This window comes from Silurus meridionalis, chromosome 4 (genome assembly GCF_014805685.1).
Source record: "Silurus meridionalis isolate SWU-2019-XX chromosome 4, ASM1480568v1, whole genome shotgun sequence".
Taxonomy (NCBI): domain Eukaryota; kingdom Metazoa; phylum Chordata; class Actinopteri; order Siluriformes; family Siluridae; genus Silurus; species Silurus meridionalis.
The window spans coordinates 19,873,265-19,900,427 of NC_060887.1; the positions used below are offsets into that span (position 1 = coordinate 19,873,265).

Here is a 27,163-nt window from a genome sequence, read left to right on the forward strand (position 1 = left end):
AAAGAAAGAAAGAAAGAACAACAAGAAAAAAGATGCAACTGGACCAAATGGAGACTGGGATAAATATGTTGATAATAATAATTGAAAAACCAAACGTGTACATACATAATTGTGAAATATTGTAATTCATTTATATGCTGTGTGACTGTCATGGTCTCCACTGATGCTCTTTAAATCCATTCAATTTCTGAGTAGCATAATATTGTTTTATTGTCCACTTTATTGCCAGCTATGATGTTCCTCAGCAGACTCAAGCATCTAACACAGGGTAGAAAGTTGTCTCTGAGATCTGGTATCCACACAGGTCAGGGGTCTGGGACAGTGCACAGAGTTTACACACAGTACAGTCACCAGGAAGGAGGGTTCGAATGGCAGGTATGCTTTATATGACCCTGAGTCACAGCTTGCCTGTGATGATAGAATGGGAACTGGTGAGTTAATTCTGTTTTCTGACATTTGGCAGAAGCAGTAAGGCCAATGCATTAATGTGGTATGACCTGGTAAAAGCCTACCTGGATGAATGAGGCAAGAAATAGATGAGTGTGGGAGAGTCCTGACACAGAGGTGTCATTCGAATTCCTCTGCAAACTCTTATTATATGACTGAGAGAAAAGCAAGTGATAAAGAAGGAAAACAGACATTAAGGACACTAGCACACAACATAAATCAAATCAATCATAATTTAAATTATATTATAGAAATAGGAATTATTCAAAGCTAAAGCATAAATTGTAAAATTGCTGTTCTAAACAGCTCATTTTAGAAGAGCTTTTTCATTGACTAACAATAATGTGCAGGTGCACTGAACTGTAAAGATACTGTGTAATACCTAAGCAGAGTGTTTGTTTACTGTATTATAGTATGTACTTCACTAGTTTAGTTACTTTTAGTAAATCATGGTGATAAAAATAATAGCCTAAACATGTCTAAAACCTTAAATAAAAAAACTGAAACCTCTTGTGTGAACTATGTGTTTACAGTTAAAGATATGTACACCAGTCAAGTGCACACACTTACTAGTAGAGCCACCTGAAGGGCAGAGTACTGCACCCACACCTCCTGCTGCTGGGATGGGGAGAGTGAGGAAGTTCCCTTCTGTGTTTTGAGATAGTGTGACCACACACACTCACTCACCAGCACAGCACTTTCTGACTGAGATAGAACTAGAGAAAAGAGAGAAGTTATCATACTGTATATCCAAGCATACACAAGCACATGCTTATTGGTATGTAAGAGGGTGACGTACTATCAGGCAACAGCAGATGCAGAAGGTCTTTTGCAATTAAGGTTCCCAACATCCCATAATTAACAGCCCTAAAAAAAGAAAAACATGGTTACTTATCATTGGAAGTCTGGACCTGTAAAACAATGCTTCATTTTGCACTTAGTATAAATGTACACAATGTGGCCTTCTTTTTAATGCATGTAAACAATGGGGAACATTTTAACAGTGAATATTATGTTTACACAAAATAAAAAGAAAAAAGTAGCCTTTCAAATGCTTGAACTTTACATAAAAACTATACACTATAATTATAAGAGAACATTTTCTTTGAAATGGGCTTTAGGGTGTAATTTCTGAATATAATTATTGTGACAGTTAGCCACATACCACCTTTAATATAATTATAGCATATAACCTTTATAATTTTTGTGTCATGTTTCTATTCTCATCTGTCTCATTGCTAGACATGACAAAAATTTTATCAGTCACTAACACTAGCTTATTTTAAACAGTTTCAGTAAGTGACACATCTAAACCAATGTACTTTAGCAGAAAATTGTGATTGTGTGTTTGGGGCTGACTTTTATGTTCTCCTTCATTTTTAAATACAACACGGCACAGACACGTCTCTTTTCCAGGATGACATCTGTAGTGCGCATACTGCAAAATCATTGTGAATTGTACAGTGGACGACTTATGCTAAATAACTGCCCTGAAAAAGTCTACACTTTAATACAACAGAAAACAATGGGGGATTATTTAAAACAGTAAAAAAAAAAAAAAAAAAAACATGTATAGGCTCCAAAAGCTCTAGAGGATTTACACACTAAATTTGGCAAGACATTTGCATTCTGACTTAACAAAACTAATGCTGTTATTAAGGTAAGGGGAGGCAAAATCAAGTGAGGAAAGAAATGGTACATGTGCCTTTTTTTCTGCCCGAGGAGGATATTCCATAAAAATTGGTTTTTGTAGTACATGGGGAAGATTAATACCAATAAAATTCTCTCTAGTTAGGGTTAAACTTCCTTGAACCCAGCCTGGTTTAACAATATAATACATACCTTGGATAGGAAGAATGAAACTGTGGTGACACAAACATTCCAACTGGGATGATGATGTCATTTCCAAAGAAAATTGGTTGGATGGACAAACTACAAGTCACAGAGTAGTGCAGGTTGATCACAGAACAACATTAACATTCTGAACAATGAATTTAAAATCCAACTGCAGTTCCCATAATATTTTTTACACTTATGAAAGTTAGAAACCTATAACAATGTAATGAAGGAAAAAAAACTCACACATCTGTGTAAGGCTGTTCAGTTTGAGTGAGCATTCTGCTCCTCATCTTCTGCTGAAGACCAAGCATCTGCAGGTAATTGGAAAAATAGAGCTTCTCACTCATAATCACCTAGTGCGGGAGGGAGTTGCAATTGAATATACAGAGTTCAAAATGATTTATTAATATAGTGCAATACAATAATGTAAAATTATAAATGCAAATTTTTTAATTTATTTTTTAAATATATTATTATTATTATTATTATTGTTATTATTATTATTATTGTATTATTATATATTATTAATACCTCTCCAAAATGCTCATCAATTTTCAGCTGACTGAATAATTCACTGTTAGTGGAGAGTCTTGGTGTGAGAGACTTAATCTGAAAGAGAAACACTAACTGTGTAACATCTGTAGCTACATTTATCTGCAGAGCTTGAGGAGGTATATGTGGTTTTTAACCTCTTACCTTATTTACCATGAAATCCTGTGTGTCCTTATTCTGCCAGTTAAGGGAGGCTACTTTGGTCTTGAATGTGTTGTAAATATCACTGATCAGCTTTTCACCCTAGCGCATGAAGAGGAATTTGAAGAAAAATGGTGAATCATTAGTAATGTTGTAAAAAATGTAACACAATTTATAGGAAAGTATCTACTTTCTGCTATAATAGTCATAATTATTGCATACTATAAATATTATAAAGCAACACTTTTGTAAGGTTGTTAAAATATGTTGTATATAAGTTTATTTATTGTATTTAGGGAAATTAGAGAGTGACTCTCATTTATGATTGACTCATATAATACAGAATCTTTTCTTAATCTTGAGCATTATCGTTATCTTTACCAGTAGTGCTTAAGATAAATGCAAGATAAATCAATAAACTGGCAAATTTAAATTTATAACACTGTTATAAAACCTGACATATTCTTTCAGCAACTTCTCTTCTCTCTTTCTCTCTTCAGGGAGAAAAAAAAATCATTTGCATGATAAGAATAAAAACCTATGGTAACAATATAAAATATAGTAATAGACAATACACATACAGTAAATATAAAAAGTCTACACACCCTAAAGAAATTGCAGGTTTTTTAAATATAAAGACTGAAATAACCACAACATAAATGTCAGATCTGTTAAATCTTCAATGAGATTTTGCAACAAACAAAAATCCAAAAATATTTTTTTATAATTGGGAACACCTTGATTACAAAAGTCTGCACAACCTTTCAAAATAGGGGCTCTAACTGTCCTCAGCGTTAACTGGTCAGATTCAAATTTAGGCCTGTAGATAAATGACATACAGCTGCCATCAATTAAAATGATTCTGATCAAAACCACATAAACGTCAACTAAGATGGGAGAATTGATTGTTGAAAGGTACCAATAACTAGAGGAATATAAAAAAATAATGAAGGCACCAAATGTGCTATGGAACACTGCCAAAACCATCATCATTAAGCGTAGCAAATGTGGAACCACAGAGAAATTGCAAAGCCCAGGATGACCCCTTGAGCTGGCTAAAGGACAAGGAGAAAACTTATCAGGGAGTCTGTCTGTCTGTCTGTCTGTCTGTCTGTCTGTCTGTCTGTCTGTCTGTCTGTCTGTTTATCTATCTATCTATCTATCTATCTATCTATCTATCTATCTATCTATCTATCTATCTATCTATCTATCTATCATCTATCTATCTATCTATTTATTTATCATCTATCTATCTATCTATCTATCTATCTATCTATCTATCTATCTATCTATCTATCTATCTATCTATCTATCTATCTATCTATCTATTTATCATCTATCTATCTATCTTAATCTAATTAGACATTCATCCATCCATGCATCCATTCATCCTTCTGACTTAAATATCCTTATTAATCATACCTCTTTATCAACATAATAGTCTTTGAGTAAATGGCTGATCAAAAGGTCAAAACCTTTCACAGTCTGCAGTACACAGTGTCTCCAACCAGGCACAACCTTAAGTAGCACAAATAAAACACACAATTCTGTTTATTCAACAATTCAAAATGTTGAAATTTAAACACATCTCATTTTTTAATACACACCTCATTTTCATTGTCAATTGCTAAAGAGAAGTGTTTCATGGTCGGCATAAATGTGTTGTGCAGAGCAGGCATGAGTGTTTGCAGAAGATTCATGATCATAAAAGAATGGAGAGGAAAACTGCAAACGAAAAAAAGACACACATAAATATAACTACTTCAACAAAGCAATATTTAAAGCTGATGTAAAAGTGTATGCTAAATATGAAAACTACTGACATATATCTGAAATGCAAAATAACATACCTGTTTATTTTCTCATGTGTCTGCCTCCAACTGCTAATAGTTTCTGACATGTAGATGATATAAGGAAGATTATGCAATAACACAATATCTGACTTGCTGACAGGAACAGGATGAAATATAGCTTGAAGGCATTTGAGCCAATCAATTGCAGGGGCCATCTCCTATAGGAAAAAAAAGTAAGACATGTATAAATTATATACATGTCAATCGTATCAATCATATCAATAATATATATATATATATATATATATATATATATATATATATATATATATATATATATATATATATATATATCATTTTTTTAATTATAATTTTTTTTTTATCCATATTTTTATACTTAGTTATACCTCATGCTTTTCTACTTTATATTTTTATTTTTATATTCTATTTTTATTTACATGTAGGACAGTCGTAAACAAGCATTTTTTTACATGTTGTCTGTGTATGAATGTGTATGTGACGTAATAAAATTTGAATTTACATTTAAAAATTGTCTGCTTGATAACATAACCCACCTGTAACTCCTGAATGGTGATGTGATGGTACAGAAGATTGTGGCTGAGTCGGTGGGAGTGAGGTGAAGTGTTAGTAACTAGAGTTGAACTCAGAGACATATACAACCCACAGTGCTGAGTACTGCTAATGAAGGAAACATCCAGCAGAGTCAAAAGCTCCCTACAGGATGAGAAGAATGGACGCAGAGACTAAAAAGAGAGAAGAAAAAAATGTATAACTTATTAACTCATTATTATTAGTGAATTATTTTATTGTTATATAATAGCGTTATACTCCAAAGATCATGCTTATAGCAATCATAACATTTTCTTACAAACCATGTGAGGTATTTCTAGGTCAACTTTTTAATGTCAAATTACGTTCTGTATTACCTGTGAGTTGAATTTGGATCTGTTCGTGTGGCTGTTCCATTCAATCGGGAACTGGAATTCTGGTTGATCAATCTGGAAAACAGTCAGTATATATAAAAAGGTGTTAACATGCTTTATGGACACTTATTGGATACCCTTTACACCATTTTTACATAACTATAGTATGCATCATTATATTTCAATAGATGTTTTTGCACATCCTTTTTGACTGCTGCTATTGCTTTTTTGCACAAACCATTTTGTTTACATTTTGTAAATTACAATGTTCACTCCTGTACTCAGTTACACACTGTGTAATATACAACAGGTTTACTGCCGGTGCTATTTTGTATTTTGTGTCTTGTGTTGTCTTTGCACTGTCTGTCTTGAACTGTTTGCACCAGGTTGCACACGATGCACATTATGTGGCGAGGACACTTACTAGTCCAAAGCTCTGTATTTTTCTGTCATGTAGCTTTATGTTGTTTATGTAGCACCAGGGTTCTGGAGGAACTTTGTTTCATTTCACTGAGTACTGCGTCAGCTATATATGGTTGAAATGACAACAAAAGCTTCTTGACTTCTTGATATACTGAAGATAATTCCCAAGATTGACTCTTTTAAACTCCTATATTAATGAATGTTTAATTAAAGGTAAGCCAAAAGTGTTCTGTCTCTCTAATATTCCAAAGTGCTAATCAAGTAAAAGGAACATAAGGCTTAGAGTAAAGTAGATGTTTAGTGTGTTAATTTGTTTAAATGTACCTGTATGTAGTTCTTGCTCCCATTTTGGTCAGGGCCCACATACACATTGAAGAAAGAGAAGGTGTTGTACTTCGACATCAGTAGAGCCAGAGTGGAGTTCAACTCAGGCTGCTTCCAGCCCACAGGCACAGGCCAACCACCAAACTACAAAGAAACACAAGTTTTCTTACTTATTTCTATCTAACAAGTGATCCAGCTCCAAAGAATGTTCTTTATTGAGTAAACAATCATTAAATGACTTCCTAATATATTGAGAGAGAGAGAGAGAGAGAGAGAGAGAGAGAGAGAGAGAGAGAGAGAGAGAGAGAGAGAGAGAGAGAGAGATTTTGCATACATACCTGCTGAATTAGAGTTTGGGCATTATATATGCTCTCATTTAGTGTATTGTTAGACCTCATGCAGGTGTTATAGAACATCTGTGCCTTCTGTGCAGCTCTGGTAATATCTCTTTTCGGAGACTCTAATTACGCAGACATAAGAGAAAAAAGTCAAATATATTTTCAAAATTAATATATTAATATATTTGTATATCTATATATGTCTGTATATGTGCAGGTGCATGTTATTATCTTATAGTTATAACACTATTTACATAAACCCCTCATCATTAAAAAGAAATTATTAGTTAAAAATGATCATCATTAATAATTACAATGTTTGTAACTTTATACTAGAGGTAGAAAGCTAAAATCAGCATCATACCCAGAATTTCTTTTATTGCTTCGAGCAAAGCCGTCTGTCTGTCAGGTAAACTGTGATCACTCTTTCTTTCACTGTCTGACTCGCTGTCCGTTCTCCTCCCACCACCTTTCACCACTCCACTTCTCACCTCTTCTGTTCCAGTAACATTATGAGAGATGATAATACTTTTGTGTTTCCCACTGCTCTTGGCTGAAATTTCTGCTTTACAAATAAACTGGAAGTAATCACAGGGTTGAGGACCAATGACTGCAGAAAGACGTTCTGCTACTCTCATACATGCTGGAGAGAGACAGGGAAGAGGGGCTAGAGGAAGAAAAAAATCTTGGGTGAGACTTTAATAAAGTATAAAGATAGATTAAAAGGAAAGACCAGTCACTATAGAATCACACTAGATTATTTTTTTGCTTCACACAGCATTTTATTACCTTGAGTGGCTAGAGGTTTTTCCCGTAGAAAGTAATATCCCAACCCCATGATTGCACCAGTGATACAGGAGGCAAGACAAAATTGACAAAATAGGAGCCCAAACCACTGGTTCCTGACGAATGTCCTTGATTCCCGAGACTGAACGCGTTCCTGTGAGAGCTCGAAAAATTCCTAGACAAGCACCAGAAATGAGTTTCAAACATTACATCTGGTTTTATATCATAAGTCATCTACAGTGCTGTTTATATCTATGAACTTGATTTCTCAGTAGGAGTTCAATTTTCTTTATGACCAAGACTCCATCTGACAGGTTAATAAATTACTGGGCTTTTTAAAAGTTATTTTTTATATAGTGCAGACTGATTCATTGGGACTTGTAACTCCACAATTACCTCACTAGAATAATACACTAGCATTTTTAGCTCTTAAGACTGATATAGCTGGGTTTATTATTACTGGCTTTAAAAAACAGAGAACTTCAGTTTTGCATGCGTTTCTTTTTTTGGTTAAAATATTTAAGAAAAAGTGGAAGAATGCTAAGTGAAGAGATATTTTCAGCAGTTTTAGGGAAAGTAATGAGGAACTAAGCTGACTGTGAAAAACTTTCTAAAGTTTAAATAGAACTAGAAATGGATACCAAGCAAAACCACTATGACTGTGTTTTAATAATGAAATAAACCTGCATTTGCTGAGGTACAAGAAGAATAAAACATCTGGAGGAGCTCTTATGAGAAAATAATCATCCTTGTTGTGGTAGCATATAATACAATTTACAGGTATTTGTTTGCTTTACAGAGTTTCTATTTGTTTCTGTAGCAACCATTCAGACATTTATGATCACAGAATCAATTACCCAATAAATACTTTGTATGAGACAGTGAAAAGAAATTTGAGAGAGTGAAGAGAAATCTACATGTTAAACACTTTAAATAACAAACATCAGAGATTACAAAGCTGAAGATTAATTTCTGGAAGTTCTCCAAAACACATAATATGTGCCTTTGTATACATAAGGAAGCATAAATCTAAAAAAAAAAAATATTGTAGCTGTACCTGCTCAGCTGATGAATTTTGAGTCATCTTGGTCTTTACATTTGTTTCCAACAGGCTGTTATCAGAACTCCTTCTCCTTCAGCATCGTGCTCCTATCTGAGTCTCTGCTTACTTTCATCAGAATCATACTTTTCTCTATCTCTGGCTCCATCAGTTCAGTCATTCACACAATTTCTCCTCCCACATTTGCATTCTGATAAAAAGCCAATCTACAGGCATTTTTCACTACGTCATACCAACTGGCTTACTATGTAAGCTGCCTGGGTCTAGTTTTTGAGAAATATTTATTTCACTTATATTGTTGTATTGTGTCTTTTATTTCATTTACATTTGAATTTAACTAAAAGTACACACATCTTATTTTAAGAAAATAATGTAACACATTGGCAAGTTATTAGCAAAAATACAATACAGTATAGTTTGAAGTATGCTTGGTGTCAGTCTGGGCTGTATTAATAATGCCAAACCCAGACACACACATGCATGCATGTCAGCAGTCTGCTATCAGTGGAGTGTGAGGCTGTTGTGGTCCGATAGGGGTGAGAAGACGCAACTATGACGTTTCTCCATGTCACACGCTGTGCGGGAACGATCACGTTTAAGCATCACATGTCAACAAACACATTTGTTATAAAGAAAATTTGAGAGAGCAAATAGAAATCTAGAGAAATGTTTTGAAAATTCGGACTCTCATGATAGCCACAAAAATGACTTCATGTCTCCTGATCGAAGGTAATTTATCACAAAGTAAACACTGATCACTGAGCTGACTTGGGGCTCCATAGAAAACTGAGACAAAATTTAATCAAGGCTTTAATTTTTATTTCATTCCTTTACTTCCATCCTCCAATGAACATGTTTGGAAATAAAGCAGAATGTCAAAAGTGTTTTTTCTGTTTTAATTTTATAATACAGTACAAATGAGAGCTTGATTGCAAAAAACAAAACAAAAAACAAACAAACAAAAAAAAAAAAAACATTCTCAGACCGTAAACATACACACATTCACATGTTACAATGGAATTTTACTTGCAAAAAAAAAAAAGCACTTGTAAGTATATATGAAGTAAATGAATGAAAAAGAAAAAAAGGCACTATAATGAACATAAATCACAATATTCTGGTGATACAAACATGACAACAAAACACTTTGAGCAAAGGGAGTACAAAGAAAAACCTAATGAATGCATTAGAAATCAAAAGATGGACGGGGTGTTGTGTGTGGGATTTCTTAAATGATTGTACAGACAGCAGGAGACTGTTTACTTTTAATCCACATGTGCAAAACTGTGCAGAACGTTCTCGTTAAATTCTACTTGGGGGATACAGAATTAAACTGGTGATGATGATATCAAGTGTAAATTGTACATTTAAGGAATGTTGCCTTTTTTCATGTTTAAGAATTTAGTAAATTTCCAAAGTCGCTTAGTATGCCAAAACCACCGATTTGTTCATTACAGCATAATACTTAGACTCTTGCACAAATGCTTAGTTTATCAATTCTTCTTCTAGTTAAAATCAACTTGAGAATAAGGTGAATTTGTTCTCTATTCACAGTTCTTAGTGGATTGATTTATACTGGAGATTCACTTTATTAGTATCTTCTACAAATCCATAGTATAAGGCTATTCAATTGCCATCAATTTGTACTTGACAGCATGAATACCAGATTGCACATCATAGAGTCATGTATAAATGTATAGACCTCAAAAAAAATAAAATGTTTAACAATCTGCAAAAACAACAGGGGTTATATCGGGGCATAAGCCTTTTCATACTTCTATATTTTAGTTTCAGAGATATTTTTATTTATTGGTGAGAGAAAATCATGAGGTTACTGTTGTGCAACTCTGGTGTGTTGTTTCCTGCTGCTTCTTATACTGTCTAACCAGCTGACCAACTAACAATCTCTGAATACTTTATTCTAATTGTTAAACATCTCAAATGACCAATACTTCTGTAATTATATAAGTTGGCACACACATGATCATTTTTATACATGACTGTAGCATGGAATGAAAAACCATCAGGTTGTCACTGAATTAATACTATTCTATATTCGCATCGATCCATCATTCCTGGTATTACATCAGAAGTTGGTTGTCAATGCGTGTGCAGTTTTTATTTTTATCATGCAGTCTTGTTGAATAAATGTTGCATGCAAGACAAACACAAACAAAGCTTTGTTCATAGACTAATCCATTATAGAACACAGAATTCCCTACCAGCTTCATATGAATCTATGCAGTTGCAGGTCTATTTGGACCTACAAATTTTCTAAAAGCATTTTTCTGCTGGTTCAAATAGTATATATTTATTAAATGCTTTTATTCGTAAGCAACACTAACTTTCTTTTAATCCCTAATGTTTTTGTTCAAGAGACTGTGCTAAGCTTAAGTGAGTTTTTCTGCCCCTGCATAGCACACTTAAGAGTCAGAGAGTTGCACTGAATCGCAATAGTCATTGTGTAACTCTCTCAAACCACGTCCAAAAATCTTCACTCGTTTGTTTAATTACAAGACATGTCAGAACACTGTATTCAAGAAACCACATGCTAAGATGGCGTGTTGTGATTTTGCAGTAAACATTTGATCAAGATGTTTGAGGGAAAGAAAATCAAAAAGTAAAAATCAACAGAGCTGCTATAGTTATTACATTTCAGTCTTGCTGATAAAGCTATGAAGAGAGACAGACAAAAACAAGGCTCTATGAGAAATAGTGGCAAAAAAAAAAAAAAAAAAGATTTATAAAACTCACAAAAACAATGCATCAAATGCCTGGAATCAGAGTAGAGTCAATCTTTGATTTTAGATTTGGTTTTTAATATGAGTGACAAGAGTCTCCACCAATCACTTCATGGCCTGCTTGGCACGCTTTGTGTGGCACTTCATGCATAAAATCCTCCCGTCCAATGGATAACAGCCATCGGCATCTGCCTCTATAGAGAGTGGCCGAGCACAGTCCTGGGAGCGAGAAGAGAAACAGGAAGTCACCATTCCGTTACCCTTTACATCTTTAAAAACTTGTTTAAGACAAATGTATAATATAAAGTACTGTTTTATACAAACTGTTTTTAATAAACTTGCATGCGTGTGTTATTTTTGTTTTCATACCTCACATCGGTAGCACTTAAGATGAAAGTTTTTCTCCAAGGCTACAACTCTGAGGGTTTCCTCACTGCCAGGTTCAGGAACAATTGGCTCGTTGCAGCTCACGCACAAAGGAGAAAAACGTCTGTGATCCACAAAAAGACAGATGGTTTTATTAAGTGTATTTAATATTACATGCCATACTCAGCAAATCTACTGAGGAACTAAAGGCAACTTGCACTGTCTTGCTCACCGGTGGTAATCAGGGACACAGTAGGGTTTGTTATCGTCATCAGTGATGAATGGAGAGCCCTCCAGTGTGCAGCTACAAGAAGTGCAGCGGAAACAGTGAGCATGGAAACACTGGCCCACTGCTTTCAGCACGCGGTCTGTGATTCGCTCCCCACAGCGAGAACAAATTGCCAGAGAGTTCTGAACACACATACAGAAGACAGGAAGAAAAAAATATTTCAGCGGTCCCTATTGATTTAGCAGAGAAGTAAAAAGTATGGTTTCTAACATGCTGTGGGGAAAAAAAAAATAAATGTATTCATTGTTCAATTTCACAATAAAGATCAGTTTACTATTATAAGAGTTGGTTCATGCATATGCATATTCAGTGTTATGGGAACAAAGACAGAAAATGTTCACAGCCCTTCTGATCAAGACAAAGCTACACTACCTTTGATGTGTACAATGAGATGACCGGCAATATAGAGGTAAGATACACAATTGTAGTTATAGCAAATGGACCATGAACCAACAACATTGTCAGAAACCAAGATTTTGAAAACGTCTTGCTCTTTCACCCACACCCACCTGCAACTGCAGCATATGTCCGTGTGACTGTACTGACTCACCACATAGCACTCCTCACACTCTGGTGTTCCATCCCGGTCATAGAATTGCATCCCCTGCAGGGGGCGCTGGCATGTCAAGCAGCAGAAACAGTGCGAGTGGAAAAGTTTGTCCATTGCCCTGACTGCAGGCTGAGACCTGGACAGAGCCTCGCCACATTTTCCACACACCTCTGTACACACATGTAGGAACCGGAAAAAACAAAGGCGAGTTATCAATCTATTAAACAAAGAATGTACAAATCACTGGTGAAGCAGCATCTCTAGACACACAGACACAATATGAGTGGACATTACTAACAGTAAATCAGTGTACTCTCAGACGTACAGAAGTGTCCCCACATTTACCAATCAGACTGCTGCAAAGACAGTAGAGTCTAAAATACTGTATGTTTAATAAAGTGTGTGAAAGTGGAGAGATATGCTAATTCTCTCATATTTGCTCTGAAATATTATTTTGTTATTAATAACTAAATATGAAATAAGTGTGTGCAGACTGATATGACCTGTAGGTGCTGAGGTGATGACTGGTGCACGGTTGTCCATGTCTTTAATGAAATCTTTGGTCATCCGTTCCAGCTCCTCAACCTCTCGCATTGACAGAGGAACACCACCAGGGGGAGGACCTGCTCCAGTAGCTTTAGGCTGTAAAGCCTTGAAAAGATTTTAAAAAGAGGCTTAATTTGCCTGTAGAACTGTGAAAATGGTTTATCACATGTGCTTCATTAGACAAATTTAAAACACCTAGTCTATGAAGGTTTTTCAGTCATTTGGGTAATTCTTAATTCCTGTTATTACATCCAATTCCCAACTGTGTAGAACAATTTAGGTATTGTAATAATAACAGCTAGCTAACTGCATGTGTCTGAGAGAGCTAAGATTTGCATAGTTATATTATCTGAAATATAGAAGCAAATCCTACTGTAACAACTTCGGCTTTGACTGACAGATTGACTGATAGATCGGCTATGACTTTGTGATCAAGTTCACAAAGTCATAACATGACTGCTTCTTATACAGATGGAGGAAATTTTATCAGAAAAAAAAATTGGAGTTTTCCACTAAATCTGGATCAATATAAAAAGAAATCCGCAAACCAAGAGGAAGTCATAATTGAACTATAATAAAAGTTCAAGGCTCCCATACTTTTACTGTTACATTTCCATTTGATAAGTGACTTTTCTAATAAAATGATCAAATAAAGTGCCTTTTTTAAGTTTTAAAATATGTATTTTTTTAGTAATGAATAGACTTACTCTGGGTGTTTGACTGGACATTGTGTTGCCATATGGTGATGCTGTGGAAGTGAGAGATGGGGCTGGTTTAGGCTGTGGAGAAGCTGGAGGTGGTGCTGGCTTAGGCTGTGGAGAAGCTGGAGGTGGTGCTGGTTTAGGCTGTGGAGAAGCTGGAGGTGGTGCTGGTTTATGCTGTGGATAAGCTGGAGGTGGTGCTGGTTTAGGCTGTGGAGAAGCTGGAGGTGGTGCTGGTTTAGGCTGTGGATAAGCTGGAGGTGGTGCTGGTTTAGGCTGTGGAGAAACTGGAGGAGGAGATGTTTTCTCCTGATTAACTGGAAGGAAGGCTTTGGTGTTACTGAAAGCAGGTGCAGGTGCCGGGACACTTGAGTTGAAGGCAGGAGGTGGAGGAGGACCTGGTGGTGCAGCAGGTGGTGGAGGAAAAGAGGTGTGAGAGGTGACTTTGGGAGCAAGATTAACCCCTTTTGCAGTTGCAGAGCTCATGTTGTTTACAGGTTTGGGGATAAAATTAGAAGCAGGCTGGCTGGGAGTAAATGTGCTTTTAGGAGCGGCTGCAGGTCCTTTAGTTGGTGGTGCTCCAGATGCTGGAGCAGAGGCTGTGCTTGTACCACCCTGTCTCAGTGTGGAACGGGCACGTAGCTCTTCTGCCCAAGGGGCAGGTGGAGGGCGATCCTGTAGCTCTGGTGGGGGCAGGAAAGACAGGGAGGGTTTGGGTGCTGTGGGAGGAGGAGCAGGTGGCTTTGGACTAGGCACTGAAGATGGCTGACTGGACATCTTAGAAAAACAAATACAAGAGTGAGGCATCAGTTGCTACAATAATCTTATGATGCAAGTTTTAATATGGGTTTTGTTTTGTTTACATTTTTAATTATATCACAACTTGATAAAAACAACAGGGAACATTAAGGGAAAAAAAGATATATGTACATATCTTTGTACCTTTGGGTTGAAAGGTCTTCTTGTTTCCATTTCTGATAACATATCAGTTAGAGAGTCCAGCTGTCTATCAAAACTAGTCTGTTTATCCAACGATTTCTATACAAAAGAGAGTGAATAGCAAAAAACACAAGTAACATACCAGAGGGAGGAAGAGTGATAACAATAGTCACAAACTAAGAGAAGAAAATGGGCTTTATGTGAAAATGTCCCTCCAATTAACAGCCAATTATGCAAATCTGATCAAATTACTAAAATAAATAAATAAAGTAGAAAAAACTGGTAATGACAAAAGCAAAATTAGATCCTAATGCTTGAAAGTTTGAGACTAATTTACTTAATTAGTAAATCCTGTTTGAATTAAATGCTATAAGATTGGTGCTGAAATGCAAGAGATTACCTACAAGTAAACTATTTCATTGGCTCTTCAGGAATTTATAGCCTTTGTGCATTTTTCTGTCAGTTTACTTTTACTTTAGTAATAATATAAAAACGTGTTTCAACAGGTACAATTCTACTGCATAAATGTAACAAAAATAACTTAAAAATGTAACTAAATATAGTGAATCAAGGAAGATAACACGATAAACTTATAGTCGAAGCTTAATACTCGAACCTGTGGTTAACAAACAAATGTTTAGTGTGGAATAAGCAGATGGTCTTATACGTGCAGTCTATGTGGTATAAACATTCATAAAATATTCTACAATACAATCAAAGTGTTCAAAATACAGCTTAATCAAGTATTTCAGTATTCAGAAGTAACAGTATTGGGAATAAAACAAGCATCAGTGCATGTTCTACAGAAGTCTAGTTGCTGCCTTACTTTTTCACACCATTCTGTGTAAAATCTAAAGGCGGTGAAAATCCCGTATGATCAGCGGTTTCTGAATGACTATAAGCAGCCATTCTGGCAACCATGCCACGGTTAAAGTCACAGAGATCACATCACATTCTGATGTTTGATGTGAACATTACCTGAAGCTCTTGACCTGAATTTGTATGATTTTATGCACTGTGTAGCTGCCACTGTTAAACGTATAAAAATCACACCCAACAGAGAGAGAAAGAGAGAGAGAGAGAGAGAGAGAGAGAGAGAGAGAGAGAGAGAGAGAGAGAGAGAGAGAGAGCACATGATAGAATTGAGATTATGACTGTTTGCATTTCTGGCATACTTTCATGGGTGTAATATGCATCGGCAACATTGTGTTATCAAGACACACTTAACCAAGAAAGGTACTTATGAGGGAACAATTATTATGCAAATATCTATATTGTGGCCAGCTCAGCCTAGTGTGAAAACAGTATTGTAATATATTGAAGCCCAGGAAAATGTATTTTTAGTGTAGGGTTTTTGTATTCTTTTACTCGGTGGCAACTGAGAACAACTTTTGATTTAAACATTTCTGATTTTTCGAATGCTTTATACGGGCTAATTTATGTGGGTGGGACTTTGGTTCACATCTATCAAAATAGTACTCAGAATTAGCCATTACAGCAGCTCTTAATTTAACCCAAACATAAAAACTAAACAAAATTCCTTTCTGCTTGCTCATTCACTTTGAGGGTGACAAACGGCCTGGTTGGCCACAGACCACAAAACCGCAACTAGAATTATTTTGAGTATTTCAGATATACACAAAATGTATATGTATATAAATGTATGCTGCAAAAATGTATACTATTATTATATACATATATATATATATATATATATATATATATATATATATATATATATATATATATATATATATATATATATACACACACACACACACACATATATATATATATATATATATATATATTTTTTTTTTTTTTTTTATTATTAATGCTATCATAAATAAATTAAAATGGAAGTTTTGTGGAAGCTTTGCCCCATCAGTTCTTGCATGCTTTTAAAGTATTAGCACTTTGCATGATTAATAACAGTTCTGTGCACCTCCATCAAGTGTTATGAGGTTCATGAACTGTCAAAAAGCCAAAAATCACAGACCGTATGGAAATGCTGTCATTTGGGCCTGTAGGTTTTTTCCAGTATTTCTCAGGCAGAGTGGTAGATCTCATATTTCATTTATTAATGACTAAGGAAAAAAATACTAATTGTGAAAATTGGGTTACACTTCTACAATCAGTGTATGATCTAAAATAATCCACACAGCATTGATCAATGAAAAATACATTAAGTAAATATTTGGAATATATGTTGCCAGCAACTTAAAACTGAAATCAGATCAAGTCTGAGTTCTTACCTGAAGACTGACAACGGTGCCAGGTGCGGGGAGTGGAGGTGCAGGAGGGGGAGGGGGAGGAGGTGGAGGAGGAGCGTGAGAAGACTCTGAGGACACGAAGCTCACATCTTCAGGAGGTGCTGGTAAGGGCAAGTCTTCAGCAAAAGGAGGAGGGGGAGGGAATGCAGGGGGAGGGGCCTCAGATGCAGGGGGTGTGAGCTGACATTCTGGGGGAGGAGCTGGCAGATCTGCGTCCATTGGAGGAGGAGGGGGTGGAAAATCTGGCCGGAAGACGCAGTGGAATGGTTTAGAAACATGCCAGTCATAGCAATAACCATCCAACCAACAAATCAATCAACCAATGACATCTTTAATGCCACAACAGCCTTAAACCAGAGGAGGAAAAATGCTGTTTTAGCATAAATCTAAAGAGCATATAGTGCAGATTGTCCTATCAAAGAAAACAAGCGATTGTAGCAGCTGGTTACATGACGTGTGCCGGGTTGGCACATTAGCAACATTAATTCATTTCATACATTTAGCCATCTTTCCTTACTTTTAAGATTTGTCTATTATATTGTTATATATATATATATATATATATATATATGTTATTATATACACTATATGGACAAAAGTATTGGGGAACCTGAACTTTCCTGCCATAATTTGTTCTTGTTACCATTAAGCTGGAGGGAAACATTGTATAGAAAGTCTTTGGATGCGGTATAAGAAATTTTTGCGTTCACTTGGGTTTCCAGAATGGCAATGCCCCTGTGCACAAAGCGAGCTCCATGAAGATTTGGTTTACATGGGTTGAAGAGAAAGATCTTGAATGGTCTGCTACTGAGCTATGATCTCATCGGTACTGAACACCTTTGGGGTAAATTGACTGCATCTCAGGCCTACTCACCCTAGATCAGTAACTGACTTCACTAACATCCTTGTGGTTGATGAACACAAATCTCCACAAGCACCCTATAAAATCTAGTGGAACATCTTCCCAGAAGAGTGAAGGAAATTATAAGAGCACATTGAGACTAAACTTGGAATGCGATGCTCAAAAAGCAAAATACCATACTTATGACCAGGTATCTGCAAATCTTTGGCAATATAGAGTACGCACTGTATTTATATCCATATAATTTGTGTGATTCTCTGTTTTACAGTATCTTTGCCTAAACGCAATTGCAACTAAATCAACTCTGTTCTTGAATTGAGAAATGTGACTTTAAATGATCTACTGTGCCACGCTAGTTGATTTTGTGCATGGCATTACAATGTGAAAACTTGTGTGGCCTTAAAAATTAAAAAACAATAATACATTTACTACAAAAAAATCAGTGGAAAAAGGTTTATCTGACAATATTGATCTGATAAGCAACAATTAAAAAGTGTTCCTAATTGCAACAAGCTCGGCATGTCTGCTAGACAAGTCAGATCTCAGAAGGTGTCTATTTTTCACATTAACCAAAAGCCGGCATATCCCACATACGCCTTATTCAACATATCCGTAGGGATTCTTTATTTTTTTTTTTTATATATATATCTTTGAAATAAATAAATGGAGTATAAGCTTTGAACAGGGAATTTGCTGCCAATTCTGACCAACCTATATTAGTCTTCCTATAATATTTGTTTACCCAAGTGCACCCAAAATAATGGAATTCCTATATTTTTACAAGGCTGGCTTACCATCACCAATGGATAAAGGTGGTGGAATTTCTCCAACCCGGCCAACTGTAGCTGTGCTTGCAATTGACGAGGAGAAGGTTGGAGGCTGGGATTGGTTAGATGGTCCTTTGGGTCGAGGAGGGGCCACAGAGGCGAACCTTTTCGGCTGGTTGTAGAAAGAAGGCGCATTGACTTGGAAAGACAGGGAAGAAGTTACCATGAAGGGCTTACTGCCATTGGAGTCCTCCATCTTGTTCTGTGTAAATAAGGAAAAGTACATGACAAAATTGCAAGACATTCTATCCAATTTCTTCTAGCTTCTTTTGATTTTCATGGCTTTAGAACACTAAAGAAGAAAGTTAGTTCTGGCAGTCAGTGATGGAATAACACTGCCACCAACAAGAAGCATGTAAGACCTCTACACAAAGTTGTGCTATGATTTAAAGCCATTGGGTTTATTTACTTTCACTGAAATGATGGGAAATTACATGCTGAGTCATCTATTCCTTTTGTGCCAACGTGCTTTCTATCCCTTTGTACAAAGAAGACTAAAGCAATGTGCACTACAATAATGAAAAGGCAAAGTGATCAGTGAGAACAAAGCTCCTTCAGTCAGCATTTTTTTTTTTTTTACTGTTTATCCACATTGAGTCTGTTAGCAGTGGAATCGAGGATAACTAATCCGGATATAGCGTGACCACTGCTTGTTTATCTTTAGCTGTCAAGATGGTTTCTTGGTAGTTTGAGTTGCTCAAGTCTGTGGTTTCATTTTCAGCATGTTCATGAAACGTAATTCATCTATGAAGTAATTTCTCATCTGTCTTTTTACAAGTCGTTAAAACGATAGAGAAGAACTGAGCAAAAAAATAATAATATTCTGAACGTTTAACACTTAACCCACAAGTGTTTCATATTACAAACATTTTATAGGAATTTCTCAAATCTACAGCCAATGCTGTTGTAAACAAGACGCTGTTGTGATGTTTTATGGTTCATCCTCAGAGCAGTAGGTCTACATCACAGCCTTGGCGAGTGCAAACCATTCGAATCACTCATTGTTTCGAAAATTTGGTTAACAATGTCAATGGGGATATGAGGAAGAGAGAAAATGAGCAGTAAAGCACATTTGCATGTCTGTTGCCTCGGGGGGGACACAGGGAGAGAATTTCTAGGTATTCGCATAGCGCACAAAGATGCACAGCCAAACAAGAGCCATGGCTTATGTAGCGATCGCATATAAATACGTACATCACTACTGCTTTGTTACATGGCATATTATTGTGCTAGAAGTAGCAATTAGAGGATGAGCAAATTGTCTCTGTAAGTGGATGCACATGGTCAGGATACTCAATACTCTAATAGGCTCTGACATTCAAGCAATGTTCGATTGGTATGGTCCCTTCTTTAGCCAAGAAAACATTCTCCACAACATCACATCCTCACCACCAGCCAACTGCTGAAAAAGGCAGGTCCATTGATTCAAGCTATTGATGCCAAATTCTGACCCATCTGCATGTCACAGGCGAAAATGTTATTCCTGCGATCATGCAATGCTTTTTAAATCAATACTGGCTTTCCCAGCCGAACCAGGATAAACCAGGCTGTATCACTACAGCTCCAAGTTTCTGCAGCCATAAGGTAGTAATTGATTTTATAATAATTTTAAAATTCGCCTTACGTCATCTCGATTCGTGAATATCTAACATCCGACTGAGCTTACTTCCAACACACCTGGCTCTAATGTTGAATCACTGCTTTGAAAGGCTTTTGATAAACAAGATAAGCTCTGTGGGAAACCACAAGCATTTCTATCCAAACATCTTTTTATGTAGTCAGTGACGATGCCCTCATGCCACAAGCACAGACATACAAGTTACAAAAACACTGTCATTTTCTTGAGATTCTTTCATTGAAAAGAAACAGACCTACAACATCGCCTATGCCTGGTTGCACAATAAAATAAAATAAAAAAAGGAAAAAGAATCCTGTTATTTATTTGTTTTTTGCTACACAATCCTGACTCTCATGTGACAATCCTAGTCTTTAAGATGATGTCATCGGTCACAACCAAGGTGTAACTCCAACGTGAAACTGCACTGGATGTTGATTCCTACTGTAGCATCAGCATGGCACTGTGTCAAGCACTTTATGTTCTGGCATGAGTACACCAGCAACATTTTTTAAAGGTATTTCTGAAGTGCTGAGCTCATGAAAACAAGGGGCAGATTTCTGCACTGTCAGAGCTTAATATAGCAAATTCTGATCTAAAAAGACATTTAAGGACAGAGATCAGTCGTTTTCAAAATGCAGTGAGCGAAAGAGGGAAAAGTTTGACAAATTACTGAAAACCTCTCAGAATATAAGAAAAATACTGGAGTTGCACCCAATTATTTTAAAGACCCTTTCATCCATTAGGCATCATTACAACTCTTTGGTTATGCATTAAAAAAAAAAAACCTAATTCCCTGAAAGGCCCCGAGGACAAGCAGCCTTAATTTTCATTAGCCTTTCTATCCCAGCAGACCAGTGAGCACTTCCCACTGACTTGTGTAAAACAAAGGTTTTGCCGTTTTGGTATGTAGTGTTAAATGTAATTCACTTCACACTGCGACACACCGCCACCCTGTAATTATAGTGTACGCTTCCAAATGCCACAACCTGCTGCAAACAGGCTGATGGTTGAAGACTACTTAAAAAATATTTTATATTTAAAATATACTTATAAATATGGTGACTTTTAGTAGAAGTCACAAGACGATGTGGCACGCTACATCTTTATTTGGATGATCCATAGCTACCTTGATTCTGCATCCACAAACAGTGGAGTAAAGACGCAAAAAAAACAGTGAGAATAGGCGATTCTATTACATAATTCTATGTGGAAATCAGCTTCCTATTAATTATGCATTCAATGGAATTGAAATACATACTTAGAGTGCACAATAACCGACATGCATTAGATAATTAAACATAACCGTTACACATAACCACATTTGCAGTAAATGGTACAATACCACAGTGTAACCACAAAAAAATAATAAATAAAAAGCACTTCCTTACATTTCAAAAGACTTTAGCCCCAAGCCACTGCAAGCTACGGTGCCTGAGAACAAGGCCATGGAAATCTTTAGCTGGTTAAAATGATACCTTATGGCTTTGAAGCACATTATGTTCCAGTTAATCATTTTCCCTGGGTCAAAGGCTTTACTTAATAAATCAGTTTTTGGTGGTGAATCATCTATTTTTAAGATTTGTTAAATTTTTTAGTTATATACTGAGACAGTAAGAATATTGTCTTAATTTACATTTATTTTATTTATTTATTTTTTAATATTCCAATAACTGAACTAAGTGAATCTAGTGAAGCTCGAATCATGAACTGCATCAGAATCTGAGTGTATGATTTCATCCCTATTAAAGAACTTATTTAAAACAGGTGGTCTCATGTTATCGCATAACGTTACCACATTTTAGACCATACAATTATGTTTCTAGGTAACAAAACACAAGACCGGGCAGCACACCAGAACTCCCAATTGCTTTAAAGGGCATAAATAACCATCTACTCTGTATTACTGGCTTTCTAGGGATAATCTTGAGCTCTGTTATTATCCATAACTACAGCAAGTTTAAGATTCAGTCTTTCAGATCATTTGCAATATGCACTGCATTCCCACAAGGTTTCTTTAGTGTAAAAGCAAACCCCAATAAAATAGGTTTGTCTCTACATGAAGGATGTTTGCTATTCTTTCGTGAGATTTTGTAGCAACCATACCACACAATAGAGATTTAATAAGCATTATAAGCAAACGGCCAACTAAACTGAAAAACGGATGGTTACGAACCTGAAAGAGGAACATGAATCAATGCCTGCTTCCATGCCAGAGCTTTTTATTTTTTATTATGAACAACTGGCTTTAATTCTTTGTTGTAAAGTTTAGACAAATTATGTACTTCTATATTTTGCTTTTAATAGGAAAACAAGTCATTGTTGGCCACACAGAACATTTTGTGTAAACTTTGAGGATCTAAAATGTGAAAACATTTTAAATAATGCTCATGACTGTGCTATAAATTAAATATAATGTGTCTGAAATTGTGGTTGTACTTTATGCAAATTATTTAAGCACCAGTTGCTGTTCAAATTCCCAAAAGGCCGCCTGTTGGTTCGGACTACAGGAGGTTATTATTAAAACTCCCTGATTGGACTCATGATGACCCTCTTCAATTTAATCCATCTATCGCTTTGATGCTGGGAACAATTATCATGTCTACGTTTCTCTATACTCCCTTTCAGAGAGGCTCTGAAGCAAGCCTTTTTGATATAAAGATTTATAGTGTAGGTCAGAGCAAAGTTGTTGTTTTTTTGGAACCTTTGTTCCAACACAGAGCTTAATGCACAATATAACTATTAAAAAAGTAGAGCCAAATCAATGATGATGGTTTTGATACACTTTCCACACAGCTCTACAAATATAAGGCATAAGCCAGTTCTTGACAACTGCAGAAGTTATGCCAAGTATACATGCATCAAAAAGAAAAATGAGTGCGTCAAAGGCTAAATCAGGTCCATATCAGTAATGAGATATCTGGAGTTAGCTCTATGGTTCTTCTGTTCACAGAGGTTCCTTAAGTTTGGTTAAACTAAGCCCCCTTAATCTCAATGGATGGCAAGGTAGTGTATAGATTAAATGAAACTACAGAATTCTTATCTTTTTGGCTTGATGTTGTCAGATAATTAATTGTTCTGTCTGGTAACAGACATGAAAGTTACTGATTCAAAGTGCAAAACCAATATGCTACACTACAGGTTAAATAAGGTTATACCAGCTGGAGTTCATTTTTTTTTTAATAACGCTATTTCCACACATTTTTTCAGTTGTACACCATGATACAATTACATGCTGACTTTAGTAACTTCTAAAACGTTTGACTAAACTTTGACTGACCAACCTAAGAAATGCAACACAATGTGTCACACAATGAGTCTTTCTTAACATTTACTATGACCGAGCATAAAGCATTTTCCCCATTTAATTCTGAGACGTTAAACAAAACAGTGCCCTCTGCCCTGTCAAAACAACTTCAGCATGATTCACATTCTTTTTCAAAAAGCCTGCTTTTGTAGGCATCCTGAACTCAGGCCAAAACAGTTTCAAAGAAACACTGACTTAATTGTTATCCTCTTGCTTACATGGGAACTTAAATGTTCCCCTTCAACTAAACACAAAACATTGAGACCCTGTTGCTCAGTTGGTGAATGTACTACAATCATATAACTTCTCCATAAGCTGTGTCTCATCGTCTGTCTGTGGTTTTATAAATCACCACACCCACTATAAATCTGACCTGCTAATCTAACATGAAAATTTGATTTGAATTAAATTACAAAGGCATGTCCACATGATGACCTGGTAAGTGCCAATTGAATTGGTTGGACAAGTAAATTGGTATTGGAAAAAAATAATACATACTACTTTAAAAGCACATTTGTGCTTATGTATAATAAATATGGAAAAATAGTGTCACTGAACTAACAGAATGCGTGTGAGAGTGAATGAAAGATTAGGGTGTGGTAGCAAAAACAGCTGTAATGTAAATGTTTAAGATGCCTTATACTGTCTCATATGAGCCTTTCCTTTCTTTAATGAATATACCACAAGTGTGGCTACTCTATTCAATTACAGTGAACATTTTCCATTGTTCTATATTCTGGTTCTGGATTTGAGTGGAAAATAGCCAAGAACACTTCGCTCTTACTAAATGCAAATTGTGAAATAGCAGAGATTGGAACGTCTACTATCGTTTCCAACAACCTGCTGAGACTCTGTTAAGCAATATGACATTTCTGAAAGTCACAGCAACCACGTCTCAAAAACAGAAATAAAATAACTGCTCACTTATAGTGTTATGGTGCAAAACAAAGGCCCATCTGTGCATTCTCATCTCACTTTGTTTGACAGGTGAGAATCCACACCAAGCTTAGGGTCGTTGCTGCTGATGCGCACAGCCGCAGATGTAAACTTTATACAGTAGGCTTGTCCGTCTTTGGAAATGTATGGCATCACAGCTGCTCAGTTTATGAGACTTTTCATGGCATCAGTCCAGAGTACTCCACTGAAACATGGAGACTCGCAAGTCCAAACCTGTTGCCCTGCAGTATCACAAACCGAAAAGAGGAACTCCTACAAACGGTATTACATCAAGTCTAACGCAGGGGGAAAAAAATAAATCATTCTGAATAAATATTTGCATTGTATTTAGAGAATGAACCTCTTACCCTACAATTAATCTGCTTCATGAGCAAGAGTGACAACACAGGTATTTCTTTCTTTAACATGACATCATCATGAGCAATGAAGAGAGCAACCAGGCAGGGACTGTTAATCATATCACCGGGTTTAAGTGACTAATCAGTGTACCAGACAGAACTGGAAAGAACATACATGGTAGCTGTGGATCTACACTACACATCCCAGAGTCAGGACCATGCTACATGCAGAGATTTCGGTGTGATCATGCAGGAAATACCTTGGTGTGGAAGACCTGTAACAGAATGTCCTAAATAATAATGACTAGTCTCTCTCTCTCTCTCTCTCTCTCTCTCTTTGATAGTATATTCCTGGTGTTTTTTTTAAACTGCATTTATGTAATAAAAGTGTTGTAATTTGGAAATGTTTGTAGTTCATCAGAATAGAGACCCCAGGGGAAGAGTAAGCTCAAAAACTCTGACTTGTACAAGCTGAACAGCACAAAAATCAACTGTTGTCATTCAAGTCATTCCCATGTTTGTTTTATTTTTACTGCATTTCTGACTCCCCCCCCCCCCATAGAGACACTAGACGAACAAACAAGCAGAGGCAGAAGTTCAGGAGAGCAGAAACTGGCCTTATATGGATATCTCACTACTACTCCGCTAAAAGCGAAGTTCCTTGCCAACACTTCAGCATCAGACACGAAACAAATAACAGCACTTATATGTTATATATTATATTTATTTTAAAAAAATCTTTCTTTGCGCTTCATACCCTTTTACACGCTTTCTATTTTTATTGCTATTGTACCTGTGAAGTAGAGCTTATCTCAAGACAATCTCTTCTGCCCCACCCATCTTTACCTTTTCCCCAATGTACGCGGTCTGATAACTCAAAACAGCGATAATTAAATCATACGATTAAAATCTCGCTAAATACCTGAGCTTAAAAAAAACCCTTGGCTTTGTATCTGTACACGTACAGAGAGTTAGCAGACGATGCTACGAAGAGCTTCACATATTTTCACACACTGGGAGCAGCATAGCGCACGCGGATCGAGGGCTATAAAGAGGGAGGTCTGTCTGTGTGTCTGTGTGTCTGACAGCGTTTACAAATAAAACAAGATACTTACTGCGAGGGTTGTTTTCTGGAGCTATGCAGTTGGGCTAAGCAATGCTCTCGTCCCGCTGTATCGCGCGTCAAACTAACACAAATACCCGAAATTCACTTCCCTCGATTGCTTTAATCAAGCCTTTCCCCGAAGCTAACTCCACCCTATGGGTGTGTGTGTGTGTGTGTGTGTGTGTGTGTGTGTGTGTGTGTGGCTCATCCAGGCGATCAGCTAGCATCACATAGTCATGCCATTGCTTTCACTTGGCCGCACATCAGGGTTGCTCCACTTGCATGTGTGTGTGTGTGTGTGTAGGAACTTTTCCTCAGTAATGTACACTCACTTCCGGTTTAGCTTCCGCATTTTCCACAAATCCTGTGAACAGTGGAAGGCTGACTGTAACACTGGGGCTAAAGCTGTACTTTCTATTCGGTGAAGGAAATCACCTAGGATAAAAAAATCCTGTCCAATTTGTCTCAGATGCATTATTTCAAATAAAGCTACAAAGCATGATACTACCACATAGTTCTGAGGTTGCAGTAATAAAAGGCTGAGGTTCTAGACATGGTCCTAGGCTTACCTCTTTGTCAGGGAAGAGCTCTCTCAGTGTCTCCTAGCCTGGAGATAAAAAGTTTTCCTTTTGAATGCTCTCTCTCTCTCTCTCTCTCTCTCTCTCTCTCTCTCATATACACACACTCAAAACACACACAGTTCCTGTAACACTTCTATACCCTCCCCCTATTTGTGCAAAGAAATGACACCATACCTCTAACAAGTTCCTTCTCGTTCCCCTTCACCCTGGCCAGGTTTATTACACACCAAGCATTCTCTCTCTCTCTCTCTCTCTCTCTCTCTCTTCCTCTCAGGATTCTTTAAACATTCTTCATTCGATGACATCAGCCCTGCCTGCCTTTCCTTGTAAGGGCAGAGCAAGCGAGAGAGCCAGAGAGAGTGAAAGATAAAGGAGGTTGGGGGTTGATTGGACACAGACAGAGCAAGGTCTGGGAGATGAGTTAAAAGAAGTTACAAAGAATGCTGTACTTAAATCCCCCCCAGAAAAAAAAAAGAAAAAGATTGTTACTTTGAAATAATCCCACTCAACCCTACTGCA

At 36.6% G+C, this 27,163-nt stretch overlaps 2 protein-coding genes across 9 annotated transcripts; both read right to left on the reverse strand.

Moving 5' to 3' along the window:
* Positions 1–52: 52 nt before the first annotated feature.
* On the reverse strand, positions 53–8,783 carry kel (Kell metallo-endopeptidase (Kell blood group)). Of its 2 annotated transcripts, none has more exons than XM_046847235.1 (18): positions 8,645–8,783; positions 7,591–7,762; positions 7,166–7,468; positions 6,802–6,923; positions 6,464–6,607; positions 5,720–5,791; positions 5,348–5,536; positions 4,830–4,990; positions 4,587–4,704; positions 4,402–4,497; positions 2,983–3,081; positions 2,818–2,895; positions 2,530–2,597; positions 2,290–2,379; positions 1,247–1,314; positions 1,018–1,163; positions 513–602; positions 53–408 (listed from the first exon to the last, which is right to left on the reverse strand). In XM_046847235.1, the coding sequence occupies exons 1-18, from the start codon at positions 8,669–8,671 to the stop codon at positions 259–261; spliced, it is 2,193 nt and encodes a 730-aa protein (XP_046703191.1). In that variant the 5' UTR covers positions 8,672–8,783; the 3' UTR covers positions 53–258. The 2 variants fall into 2 exon arrangements, with proteins under 2 accessions (XP_046703191.1, XP_046703189.1); XM_046847233.1 differs by having other exon boundaries at positions 2,530–2,639.
* A 661-nt stretch (positions 8,784–9,444) lies between these two features.
* zyx (zyxin) lies at positions 9,445–26,959 on the reverse strand. Of its 7 annotated transcripts, none has more exons than XM_046847238.1 (10): positions 26,819–26,959; positions 18,709–18,943; positions 17,035–17,294; positions 14,783–14,878; positions 13,847–14,617; positions 13,097–13,244; positions 12,594–12,763; positions 11,987–12,165; positions 11,758–11,878; positions 9,445–11,607 (listed from the first exon to the last, which is right to left on the reverse strand). In XM_046847238.1, the coding sequence occupies exons 2-10, from the start codon at positions 18,935–18,937 to the stop codon at positions 11,494–11,496; spliced, it is 2,088 nt and encodes a 695-aa protein (XP_046703194.1). In that variant the 5' UTR covers positions 18,938–18,943; positions 26,819–26,959; the 3' UTR covers positions 9,445–11,493. The 7 variants fall into 7 exon arrangements, with proteins under 7 accessions (XP_046703194.1, XP_046703193.1, XP_046703192.1 ...); XM_046847237.1 differs by lacking the exon at positions 26,819–26,959 and adding an exon at positions 26,633–26,748; XM_046847236.1 differs by lacking the exon at positions 26,819–26,959 and adding an exon at positions 26,074–26,352.
* Between the last annotated feature and the right edge of the window lie 204 nt (positions 26,960–27,163).

What these genes read in the sequence shown, in the direction of transcription:
- kel (XM_046847233.1), bottom strand. Translation starts at nt 8,671, where the DNA reads ATGACTCAAAATTCATCAGCTGAGCAG. An exon ending in AGGATTTCATGGTAAATAAG is followed by an intron (nt 2,896 to 2,982) that starts GTAAGAGGTTAA and finishes TTTCTCTTTCAG; the next exon opens with ATTAAGTCTCTCACACCAAG. An exon ending in TTTCATTCTTCCTATCCAAG is followed by an intron (nt 1,315 to 2,289) that starts GTATGTATTATA and finishes TTCTTTTTTTAG; the next exon opens with GGCTGTTAATTATGGGATGT.
- zyx (XM_046847238.1), bottom strand. Translation starts at nt 18,937, where the DNA reads ATGGAGGACTCCAATGGCAGTAAGCCCTTCATGGTAACTTCTTCCCTG. An exon ending in TGTCCAGTCAAACACCCAGA is followed by an intron (nt 13,245 to 13,846) that starts GTAAGTCTATTC and finishes AATCTTTTCAAG; the next exon opens with GCTTTACAGCCTAAAGCTAC. An exon ending in TTAAGTGCTACCGATGTGAG is followed by an intron (nt 11,608 to 11,757) that starts GTATGAAAACAA and finishes TCTCGCTCCCAG; the next exon opens with GACTGTGCTCGGCCACTCTC.